Below are 13,269 nucleotides of genomic sequence, written 5' to 3'. Positions count from 1 at the left end.
GGGGAATATGCTTCAGCCGGTTAGTGAAAAACAAGCGAGGAATCAAATCTAGAAAAACAATAAAGATAACACAGGGGAAATTATAAGACATCGCTAACTTGTAGTCGGATTTCAGCTAGAAAGAAGCACTCCAAGAGAGTAATTGCTTATTCATTAGTTACATCTGTAGACTTCCAGAGATGACTCATTGTAGTATTTGCGGAGTTAACAATAGCTGCAATGAGGAATGAAAGGACAAAGAAGATGGACCTCCTAAGTGGAGCGGTTGATAACAAAACGTCCCCCACAGGAGTTTTATTTACTGCAGGCTGAAACACGCAAGTGAATGGATAAATTAATAAATAAATGATGATGAGGATAAAAGGAAAATCAATACAGCCGACAGCCCACTTTGCTCCGGCACTCTGCTGTATAGATTTTAAATGAAGCAGATGTGCCTCTTTGATACTGAGATAAGGGGAACATCACAATGACATGGTGAGCCTATACTTGTGCTAACCCACTTCTATCACATTTGCAAAGACCTGGAACTGCTTATCATGGTGTCGGCAGGCCCGGATTGAACAGATTTATTTCCTTTGAGTGTTGGCTCAGGGATAAAGTAGGATGTCTGTTTCCTGCCGTCTTTCCTCCCGCGCTTGTCACTCGCCCTCGTCCTCTAAGTGCTAGGGCTTTCTCACCATTTTCAATTAAAGAGCTCGGGGATGCGGCTGTAATTCAGCAGACGACGAGCTTCGACAAAGAGCGACAGACTTTAACTGTTTCACATTGCTCTTCTGAGACCCGGTGCAAAACCATCTTCGTCTTCTACTGCCGGCCAAGACTAACGATTGAGGCTTGGAGCAGCAAAATAAACATAAGTGGTGCCCAAGCTCCTGCCTGCAAAAAGCGTATGTCGTCTTTAAGTCATGGCCATCTGTCAGTCTTGTACGCTGGGAATGATTATATGCAGGCTGGGCCTAAGATTGAAATAGAAACTTGATCATAGTTGATGCTGTACAAGTTTGTCACTGCCTATGCTGACAAGTACACAGAAAGTGTTTTATAGTTACCGGTAGTTAGAACCCGGGGAAGTGCTGTTGCTATGGTTTTAACAACAAAGTTGAAAGCTCATCAGTTAAACGCCGCAGGAAAACTAATTATATATTTTAATCAAAGTACTGTACATCATCAGCCTACCTGCCCACTCACATTTCTTTGCATTCCTCTTTTTAATCTCAACATGGTGAGCTCTCCTGGAACGTTTTGATCAGGACAGGGCCTCTGTGGTTGCTACGGTTGCATCATAGCATGAGGGGGTTGAAAAGATGCTCCCATCTGTGATGTTTATGTGACGAGTTTGAATGTTCTCCCATGCCTGCTAAAGTTTCCTCTGATTGTTCCGTTTTACCCACAGTCAAACAGGACATGTGAAGCAACAACTCTAAATTGCCTGTATGTGAAAGTGAGTTCTACATGTGTTGGACCAACTCTCATAGACTCACAACCTTTTGTGGGATACAAAACACACTAACACAATGCATGCTGGAATATCCCTATGAGACGCTGAATAATATGAGTGTGTATGAAGACATCATGGGTGGATACTTTTTTAGACCTCAGGCCAATTGTGTTATCTGCCATGCATATTCAAGGTGTTTGTAAAGCTTAAGAGCAATACATATAACACCGCTCCTAATCACAAAATGAACAAACCCAAACTCAATGATGTAATAATGGATAGATTGTAGACGTATAGGTTCCATATTTAGTAAACAAGGTTAATTTAAATTATGCCTCCATTTTCACCGGTTTCTCCAGGGGTCCTTCTCACTTTGGTTAAATGGATTCCTTGTGTCCCTCACTTGCGTCGTTTCCCTGCGTCTAGTCCCTCCCACCAGGGAAGCATGGAGAGACGCAAGGAAACCACGAGAAGCAGGGAAATGAGTTTTAAGAGCAATGGGACCTCCTTTCCTCCGGAGCGTCACGTGAAGCGACGTCCGTTTGTGATGATCGTCTGTCCTCGTTATTTCCACACACACCACTGCCTCTGTTAGTACACATTTACTGACACAAACATTTTTATCATCTGTTGCAAACCCAAATAAATAAAATAAAATAAGAACTAATTCTCAAAAAAGATAAACGCCATTCTTAAAATGTATAAACGAACAATAGTTTGATTAATATTGATTAGAGTGCACAAAATAAATAAAATAATTGAGAGAAGAAAAAGAGATATGTTATCTATCAAAACCCAGTTAGATTAATATTCATTGGATTGCACACTTTGTTTGTTTGTTTGGATATGTAGCAAATTAACACTTTAAATAGCACTTAATGACTGACTGAATGGAAATGACAATAAATGAAAATGTAAAACGAAAAAAGCGATCATGAAAATGTTTCCAAAAAATGAATAAAATGATTTTTGACCACTTTGTTGTTCAGATATATCACATATTTGTAACTAAATGATACATTAATTGAAACAAAACACGGTATAAACTGAGGAATGACTCCCGTGAGGTTCATGTATTTTCTTCACTCCGCTGGGAAACTGCTCTCATGTCAAGAAGCATCAGATGAGTGCATGCAATGCATCGTCCAATCAGTGAGCGATACACAGTAAGGGGGCGGGGCGAGTGTCTGAGGATTTCATCGAAGGATGGTCTGGTGGTTCCTCGATTATAGCTCCTCCATTATCGCTCCTCGCTCCTCCGGCAAAAACAAGGCCATTGGGACGCTACTCAAGATGGCGCAGACAAATCAACTTCCGGTGAGACCGAGACCGAGGAGCGAGGAAATGAAAAATAAGAGAAGTGAGAAAGGGCCCATGAGTGCATCACTGAGCACCTGTGGAGCCATTAAAGAGATCACAATGATTTGTTGACAATATTTAATTGAAGAAGAATCTGTAATAATTAACAGTTATGTTTTGGATGTTAATTGTTTTAACTGAGCCAGATATACTTTGTGTTAATGAGTCAGTTTAAAGGGAATTCAGTGCAACTTTGTTATATAAAATACATTAAAGAGGTGTTGTATCCAATTTCTATTTTGCATACTGCAACTTTATCCGACCAAAGGTTACTCATCTGTCATGAAATATTCTTTACACTTTTATTGAACTTGGTTGATGATCCCTGGAAAATACACGCTCTGATCTGATCATTTAAAAAGCACCCACTGTGTCCGTGGGATGTTATCGACTAACCTGTATAAGGACAGATGGATATTGATCTGAGAATTTATTTCATTGTAATATAATTGTATCCCTTGTCAGTTAGACTCAAAGTCCACATGAATCAAACAAGAGCAGCACAACCTGCCGGATTTAAAATCAATGGAGGGTACAAGCTCTTCCAACTTCCATTGCCTGTCCCAACATTTCGATTAGGTCCTTATTGAAGTGTAAAAAAAACAGTTTTGTTTAGCGTACTTAGGAGATGTTAATGAAGATTGTACATTATTTAGACCAACAGCAGAAACAACATCTTTGTGTGCCCAAAATGTTGGATGGCAAAGACTTAAACAAAAACGTAGGCATTTTTCATCAATTGTCATAAGCACTTATGCACAATATTACAGTACAAAACATCAAATAAGACTATTCTCCACAATAAAAAATCTCTCAGATTTTGAGATGGAAGTGTTGACCATATTTGGCATTCTGTATGCTAAGTATGCTGAGCCTTTACATTACATGTTACATGTTAGACGCTTTTATCCACATGATTACAATGTAAGTAATTGTATGAAGTTGTGCGTGTACATGTTTAATAAGTACATATATCTTCAGTTGTGGATTCCAAGTGCACATTCAGAGCTTGCATGCTTTGATAAATGAGGCCCCAGGTGTTAGAGATGGAACATTATGCAATGCACGGCATACAGCCAGATTAAACAAACAGGTGCTAAATGCTGTCTAATACGACTAACCAATGGCCATTCTGCACCATTTTGGCATTAATGACAAAACCTGCAAACAACCCTCATGCAAAAGAAGCCATAAATAATCATAAAGTTATGAAAACAGAATAAAATATGCCTGTAGTTACTGCATCGTTATCTTTCAAACACATAGGAGTCTTTCATTATTTAATGATCTTGCATAAAGAGCATTATATATTAATATATTTAAATCATTTAGCTCTGGCATACATGCAGCCTTATGTTTGAACATTGTAGTCATAGCTTTCGGCTTCATGTTTAATGATCATGTTCAGAGTTTCCGTGACCATACTGAACTGTCTCTTTACATTCATCGCTCACTGCATGTCAAATATTGATGCCAACACACAGCAGCATATGCAGCTGCATTAAAAATCTAAGTTTCAGGGTCTCTCGGAGCGGCACAGAGGAGACTCAACTGCCTTGATGAGGGCTCGGCCCAGAATGGAAGAGCTTGTACCCTCCATTGATTTTAAATCCGGCAGGTTGTGCTGCTCTTGTTTGATTCATGTGGACTTTGAGTCTAACTGACAAGGGATACAATTATATTACAATGAAATACATTCTCAGATCAATATCTATCTGTCTTTATACAGATTAGTCGATAACATCCCACGAACACAGAGGGCGCTTTTTAAATGATCAGAGCGTGTATTTTCCAGGGATCATCAATCAAGTTCAATAAAAGTCTAAAGAATATTTCATAGTCCAGGTCTGAAGTATGCACTTCCACTAAACTAAATGGAGTTAGGGTTTCACAGAAACATCAATAACACCTAGTCAGGCCTCTATCTCACAGATTGGGCAGGAATCCCTGTGATAGAGTCTTTCCTTGACATTTTTCTAACAGCTCTGAAAGCTACTTCTGTGTTTAATTGATAAAAAAAAAAGGGAATCTCTTTTTAAGTTTTGGCTTAAGGGCAAACGTAAACACCAATCTTGTGGTTTAGGCTGAGGTTTTTCCCCACTGGGAAGAGGATGTTTGATGTAATGTATCCTGCAGGTAAACTTACCAGTCTCTCCCCATACAGGCAAGTATTCATCCTGCTGGATATCCAACATCAGTTCCAGGCCGTTACCCATCCCACCCTTCATCGTCACCATGAGGGGTCGTCCATCTTGGCCTGAATTAAAGGTGTAGCACTTCCCATAGCGTGTGAATATCTGAAAAACACAAAGAGACAAATGCAGGGGTTTAGGTGATACATGGTCACAACAAAATGATAAGGAAAAAAAACCCTGTGGAGATAAAGGTAGCACAGAGAAGGGGATTGTTTTAAAAGCAGCAGGAAAGCTCCTACAGGAAGCCTTTCTGGTTAGGCTGTCCGCTGCAGGCCTCAGAGGTCTTAGTGTTGACACACTGAGCCCTCACTCCTCTCAGAGCTGCATGATAAAGTATGTGCTTGAGTGAATATGACATGAAAACAAAAATGTTTTACTTTGTTCAGAGAGGGACTCCCTCAAACAAACCAACAATGGCTCCTGGCATCAAATCAAACTTTGCAAAAAGATACTTCAGATACAGATTTAAATATTTAAGAGAAGGTAATGATTTCAGGAATTCTGGATAGGATTCTTTTATTATCATTAGAGCTCTAAAGTCTATTTCAGTCAGTGTGCAGGTTATTAAACAGCAAGAAGCACAGACAACACACATTCACTGGTTCCAGCTGCTTGCGTGTAAGTGAATATTATGGGTTTTTTGACTATCAGAGGACAAAACAAGTTATTTGAAAATGTCCCGATGGGCTCTGGGATATGAAAAAGGGTTGATCAATAAATCAAAGTAGTTGTCAGAAGATTTATCATTTTGTTTTTGTCCTATTTATCATCAAATCTAGGTTTGGGTCCTATACATGTCAAAAAAGCAGAACCAATACATGCACAAGTTGACATTTAAGTGTCTGGTTTTAATGCAAAAATATTTAGCAATTGAAAACTAATATAACCATAAAATATTCCCTGTTAAAAAAGCTAGAACTATTGAGTTTGGGGAATTTATCCTTTGAATTGACTCCATTGTAAAGCTCTTATAAAATACCAAGTGTCATCTTTTTCTCTCACAACTGAATTCAAAGCATCACCAGATCAAGTGAGCCCAACCAATTCCAGTCTCTCTTTATCGCCACAGTGCGACACGAAACTGCAGATGCAACTTAAGAGTTCAGTGAACATGCTGCCGTCTCATGAAACCTGAACTATTTATGCCCTCGGATTACATGTCTGAAGTGTGTTCGTCTTATTATTGGATCAGGAATGAGCTGCACAGTAGTGCTGTAGAGCTACTACAGCCCAGCAGAAAACGTTGATCTATTGGCAAAGACACGATGCCAGTGAACTAATGGATGGTAATCAAATCATAGACATTAGGAAATTGAAAGCCATGGCCAGGATCCAAAATAAAATGTCTGCCTACTTTGTTGTCAAGCCACATGATTGTGAGCCCTGTATCAAAGCATCCTCGCTCACAATTAACTTATTGTTAACCTTCAACGTTTTGACATTCATATGAGGAAATGGTAAAAGGAAGTGGGGGTGGGGTTTGTTGAGTACAATATCAGCAGGAAAGTAATAACTAATATAAGTCTCCCTATATTTGTCCGCCACTCTATGTCTTAACAATTGTACTCACTAGAGATAAGGCATCATTGTGAGGTAGTGGTACAAATAACTTGAGCTAAACACAGATAGCTTGCACAAAAGGCTTTTCTTCAGCTGGGACCGTCTGAAGAATGTTTCTTATATTTCTCATGAATGCATTATGAGGTCCTTGGGAACACATCAATAGGCGTTCATTACAGGAGTGACATATGAGTCAGACATAAGCACATCATGGAAAAATGACTCAAACGTCACAAACACCAGATGCATAGAGTTGAGAAATTGCAGCCATGTCTCACAAAAGAAAAGTTAGCATAATGTGAATCCTGCTCAGTGAAGTGTGCGGGAAAAAAAAATGGAGAGTGAATCGCAATGGATTGCCTCCCAGGGTGCGAAAATATGGGATCTTTTAAGACACAAAGTGGAGAAATGTAATAAAAAGCGTTCTGAACCCAATATAAAAGTGACCTTTCAAGTGCACAAGTGGCAGAAGTGAATCAAAAACAGTGAGTGCTGTGCCTGCCAATGTGCAGTGATACAAACATCAATAAAATGCCCCTGAATCCATCTCAGTCCTTGAGCCGCCTCCCGCCGTAATCAGATCACTGTTGTGTTTATAATTACTTTTTAGAAAATATAAGGCGGGGGGAATCTAATGATATCAAAGCACAACCTGCACAACACATCTGATGATAGGAATGGGAAAAACCTGCAGAAGAAAACGGTCTCTGAGACTTTTCTATGCACAGTTTTTTCCCATGGGACCCTGCGACACCCAAACAAATAAAAAACCACGCAGTTTGTTAAGGCAATTTCTTTCCTTGGTTTTACCCGTTTACTGCTTACAATGACAATTTTTTTACGAGACAAGTTTGACAATCAGAAAAAGAGGCTGAAAGCATTTGGCAGATATACTGTACATCAAGACAACAGCGATGCGATTGCTGGTGATTGTTTTGTAGCGTGCGCCTGAGCATGCACACTTTTGTGAGAGGGAATGATGGGCATACCCACATGGTGATGTTCCGAGTATAAAGTATTTGTGTGTTCGTTGCCATCTGCGTGTACGTGTTGCTAACGTGGTGACTGACTAGGGGAGGTCTATAGTCAGAGTTGCTGTGGTAACCAACATATAGTGCTGGGCTCATAGAGAGAAGAGCAGCAGCAGCAGCAGCAGCAGCGGTGGGTGCTGGTGATGACCTTGGGGAGTCGGGTTCTCCATTGTGCTCTACAGCTCTGAGGCTTGCACTCAGTCTCTCTTCATTCTTCATGTCTATCGATCGCAAAGCCTGTCTATCTTCATCAATGGAGTTGGCGGTGTTTGTGCAGCATAAGCAATCCTAAAATACATTCTGGACTAACTAGAGGCAGAAACCCCATTTGAACAAAAACAAAACAATAGAAAACTGTTTTAATTTAATTATTAATTATTGAAATTATGGAAGCAATCAGCTGCATTGAAGGACTACTCACATTTATGGAAAACACTGTTGTTATTAAATAAAAAAACTTAAAAACATTTAGAGTTAGAAGTGAGTTTCTATATTTGAAGTATAAAAGGCTTTATTGTCATGTGAAAAATAGCTATAACTTAGGTTTGGCCGTCCCAGGCTTCCCCATTAATGCAACATACAATAAAATAAAGAAATAAAATAGTACAATAAAAAAGTGCACAAGACAAAACGTTGCAAATTGCAGAGATAAGAAAAGTATAAAGAATATTGAGTAAGATAAACCACAATGTTAAATGTAATACAGCACAGTTAAATGAACTATATAAAGTAATAATATAATTAAATAAATAAGCCAATATTTGTGATGCCTAAGCAGCTTTTTTTTATTGCTCAAACTGCCTATTGCCCTTAAACTGAAAACCACTGTATTGTGTGAACTTGTAAACACAGGAATAAAATATTAAAACCGATCCCACCTATGAGGAAAAACACTGAGAGACATCATTCTCTCTTGTTCTTGTAGGGTGTAGGAATGCCATAGTCTCTCTCTATGATAAATAATTCACAGTCACACAGCTCAAGACTGCTGAGATGGCCCTCGGCCATCCTTCACATGACAATGTGACAAGGCTGCACAAGCTGTTCCTTAAAGTTGCCAGGGAACCACTTTCCCTCCCCTCCATTGATTTCAAGATCAGCGCTGAGCACTAAGGTGCAATGTGTTATGACAGCTTCAAAAACAGACACAAAAGAAAGATTGTCTGTGTAGTACTTGGCACTAAATCAACTTGGCATCACATAGGATTCACTGATTTTATCACTGAACTTTATGGAGTATATTTACGATCAATGAATACAAGTAACAGGTAAATAATGAAGTGTGGTAATTTACTGTTCTACTGCATCGACTACTTCATCTGTATGTGGAGGGAGTGTTCACATATCACACTGTAAAACAAAACAATAGATCTAGCCAAAAATACACCAAAGAGTCAGATTTTTAATCCAGCCAGCCCCAACAAAAATTTAACATAACTGCAGGCTCTCTAAAATACAATCTCACCCCAAGGTCCATTAAGCAGTTTTTGTGTGGAGCTTCTATGCATAACACAGCCATTCAGCAGATGAGAATCCAAAAAAAGCTGCTAAATGGACCTTGGGGCGAGATTGTTTTGTAAACTGCTGTTTCCAAGGTCAGGAATGAACTCTGAACCTAAACTTTTAGGGCATTTCATCATCATTTTCAGAAAAAGCAGGCAGCTGTACAGCTGAAAAACTCTGATTAACGTACTTTCTGCAATGCACTCAAGTATGCAAAATATAAATAGCCACTTACTGGTGAAGGAAGCGAAATATTAAGCAGGCTAAGAGCTAAATATTTCCTTCAAGAGTTAGAGGAGAGCAGAACTGAGCCAAAATATATCGGACTTAAATTCAAATCTTTACTATGTCTGCTGGATTTGTAAATAGGCAATATTTCAATGTTGTGTTAACAATCTGTAGTGCTGCATCAAAGTTGACCAACCACAACAGAGCCGGCCAGCTAACCAATCAGAGCAGACTGGGCTCTGGTTTCAGACAGAGGGTGAAAAGAGGATGCTGCAGCACAGGCAGTATGAGAAACAAAAAACATGTCATAGAAGCATAAAACACAATGACATGAAACGTGAAAATGATCCCCCTTAATGAAGGTGTAATGGCAGGTATGAAGCTATCAATATATTAAGTTCACGGTTACTGTAAAGATGGTTGCAACTACGTTCAGTTATTATGCTCCAAAAATCTGGAACAAACTCCCAGAAACCTGCAGGTCTGCTGCAACTCTTACTACTTTTAAATTCAAGCGGAAGACTTTTATTTTTGCCATTGCTTTTAATTGAACTATTAATACCTTAAACTGCACTGTTACTCCCTTCACTCCCCTGCATTTTTTTTAATTATCTTTGCTTTTAAATCCTGTTTTTAAATGCCATTTTATAACATGTTTCCGCTGCGCTATTTCTTAATGCTCTTAATGCTCTTAATGCTCTTAATGTCTTTCATTTTTGTAAAGCACTTTGAATTTCCTTGTGTTGAAAGGTGCTATATAAATAAACTTGCCTTGCCTTTCCTTGCCTTACTTCACTTCCACAGAACTTTACACATTCTGTTATAAAAACTGCTGCCTTTAATGTCTTTTTAGTTCATTATAAGGTAGCAAACAATTGATATCCCAAGCCCAGCAATCTAAAGCTATTGGCAGTAGCTGATCCATGCTCTAGTTTTAGGGTGAAGTCTTTTAACATTTTAATCACAAAACTAAAAAGGAAATATCGGAGACACTGATTGTAAGGAATACAGAAGGTAACCACCCATTAAGTTAGACTTTAGGTGGGGAAAGCTGTCAATCAATAGGGCGAACAAGGGTCACTGAGGCTTGCACGCTGCATGTTTTTGGAGGGATTTCGTGAGTTAAATCATTGTCTGTGGAAAGGCCTACCTGTTGAGAATTAAGTATTTGTTGTTAAAGTGGTGATAAAGAAGGATGGTGCAGCCACATGGAGGGAAGGATGGATTGATGAGGACAGTGGACCAAACTTAGGTTTCAAGAGAGAACTGGCAAACAAGTCAATACATCATGTGACCTGTTGTATGTAGACAGACTCCCCTCCCTCCTCCACACCTCACTTCTCGAGTGTGACTGATTATATTGGTCTGGCTCATGATGCCGACAGCTCCTGCAGCCCTGAGGCCAAGCAGGCCATCATTGATTATCAATGCACAAGCACATATCCCCAAAACACAGACATCGGCATCAAGCTTATCTCTGAAATAGATTGCTGTTGCTTGGTCACCCTTTTAAAATACTGCACACCATTCCTTAACATATTGGTAGGATTAGTAATAAATGTGTTTGACTGTGATAACTTGTTTTGTGGTTCGAGTTGCGTTGCAGAGACATTTGTGATGAAAGAAAAAGAAAAGCATTTGTTTGATGTATATACTTTGCGGATATAGCCTGAACCTGAGGAGGGCTGCCAGCAAGTAAATAACACATTTTCCCTTAAAACATAAAACAGCTTTCAGTCATGCCTGCTGCAAACAGCAACAATCTGATTTCTAACATCAAACAGTTTTTCGAATACCAGAGAAATCTACTTAACTGAAAACAAATTTGGGTAATGAAGTGCGAGAGAGAAGGGGGGGGGGATTGTTCTCCAAGCGTTGATGGAGTGCAATCAATGGGGCAGCAGTTTACCAATGAGGTGCCAGCGCTAACTGTTTTCCATCACAGTATCGGGGTGTTTTGTAAAGCTTGGCTAAATGAATCAAAAGTCTTCATCAGGGGCTGATTGCTCTCTTGCGAAAATAAGATTGTTAACATTGATCCCGCAGTGATGAAAGACAATAGAGGGACCAGTTCCCACCATATGGTGAACACACTTCGAGCATCTTCACTAAAACGAAACTTATTTTGATATTGTTTGGTGTGGAATTGACGATCATAATATGGCACAGTGTTTATTTATGTGGGTGATGGTACACAAAAGCAGAGGGGAACTGAGTGAAGGAGAGAAGAACAGATGCGTATTAAGAAATGGCATCCTGTGATCCATTTTAAAATGCAAATATTATGCACACTATTATATCAGCATTTATATGGCATATGCTATGAGATTATCCTATGAGATTTAATGTATCTGCTAAGGTGCATACAAGCATCGGTGCAGAGGTACGCATCGGTGTGCAGCCTGGTGCCTGCTTCTGCTTGTGTTCAATTCAAATTAATTGCTCAGCGAGTTGATATCTGTCCGCGCAACACATAAAAGATACTGACAGGCAATTACTAACGTTTCACCTCCTGACTCAGCACAGTAATTGAAAAAGCTGCATCCTGCTCTAAAAGCTGCATCAACCTGTTGGGAGGGGTGGAGGGAGGGAAGTTCGAGCAAACAATTTAACTTTGTCGATACACTCACGGTGCTGAAATTCCGCGGGCCGCACAGCTCCCCCTGGTAGCGGCAGTACAGCAGCATCTCCTCCAGCTGGTGCCCCAGCCGGTCCAGCAGCTGCCTCATGGACGGCTGGGACTCCCGCGGAGGAGGAAGAAAGTGGTTAAAGTCCAAAATCCGAGACAGCGGGGACCAGGGAGACTCGTCCCCCTCGCTCCCTCCATTATCTCCCAGCGGTATTAGTGCCTCTCTTGCGGCGGGGGACACCTGCCAGTTCTTACCGAAAAGTCCCAGCCACCTCCCCGCGCTAAATATGTCCGTCTTCTTCATGCGCCGCGGCAGCAGCAGGTTCTGGTTGCAGATGGTGACCGCGGGAAACACCAGCCGCTTAGCGTACACCATGTGCGCCTTGCTGTACACGGGTGAGGAGAGCAGGTACCGAACTCTGTTGGAGGACCAGGTGAGGAGCAGACCCAGAGCCGCCAGGAAAGCCAGCAGCCAAGCCACTCTCCGCGGGTACGAGCCGCTGAGGAAGATGTGCCTCAAGCCATGTAGGGTGGTGTGTTTCAGGAAGAGCTTCCCGGCTTCGGCGAGGGAGCCCGGTCTCGGTTTGGATCCAGATGAGGTGCACTGGCACATCTTGGACGAAGGCTTGTGCGCGCTTTGAACATCGGTCCCGGTGTGGTCACAGTGAAATGAGACTGAACTCGGATTCGCGCTCTCAGATGGCTGCTGTTAGGAAGAGACTTTGGAGAGGGGAGAGAGAGTAACAAAAAAAGAGAAACAGAGAGGGAGAGAAAGAGGAAAGCGCACGAGCTCGCGCCTCGCGGGCAATGAGCGGCAGCTCGTGGAGTATTTTGTCAGTCGCACAGCGCACCCTGGGCTTGTCCAAGGGGTGAGCTGGAGGAGGAGGAGGGTGGGGGGTCGTGGGGTTCTTCAGAATGATTTAGTGCGCGACTGTGCAGCAACAGGATACCAGGGGGATTATTTCATCAACATTACAAGAAAAAAAATGTTCCGGAGACAATGGATATAGCCTAGTTTAAAAAAAAGACATTCATAATGCAATTACACGTTCCTTGTGTGCTTCATAATCATGACTCTCACTTACCCACCTCCAACCCCAATACAACACGCACGCACGCACGCACGCACACACATGCACACACACACACACACACACACACACACACACACACACACACACACACACACACACACACACACACACACACACTCTGTTTCTTGTGCTGTTAGCTGAATGAAATCATTGGCCTCAGTAGCTACAGAACATTTGTCTTCCTTTTCAAGACCGTCACACACACACACACACACACACACACACACAA

The 13,269-nt window shown here is 41.0% G+C and overlaps 1 protein-coding gene across 2 annotated transcripts in view; it reads right to left on the bottom strand.

The window, feature by feature from the left end:
• Positions 1-13,269, bottom strand: part of asic1b (acid-sensing (proton-gated) ion channel 1b) — a 167,647-nt gene that overhangs the window by 15,630 nt on the left and 138,748 nt on the right. Inside the window, exons 1-2 of one of the 2 annotated variants that reach the window (XM_010780424.1) lie at positions 11,948-12,730; positions 4,947-5,097 (exon numbers count right to left, since the gene is read on the bottom strand). In XM_010780424.1, the coding sequence (XP_010778726.1) occupies positions 4,947-5,097; positions 11,948-12,559 (763 nt within the window). In that variant the 5' untranslated portion in view covers positions 12,560-12,730. Of the gene's footprint in view, positions 1-4,946; positions 5,098-11,947; positions 12,731-13,269 lie in introns of those variants that run through there. The other variant, XM_010780425.1, reaches the window with a different exon arrangement.

This window comes from Notothenia coriiceps, unplaced genomic scaffold (genome assembly GCF_000735185.1).
Source record: "Notothenia coriiceps isolate Sejong01 unplaced genomic scaffold, NC01 NC01_scaffold00021789, whole genome shotgun sequence".
In the NCBI taxonomy this organism is placed as follows: Eukaryota; Metazoa; Chordata; class Actinopteri; order Perciformes; family Nototheniidae; genus Notothenia; species Notothenia coriiceps.
The sequence above is the reverse complement of the archived record's forward strand: the minus strand, read 5'-3'. Positions and strand labels throughout refer to the sequence as shown.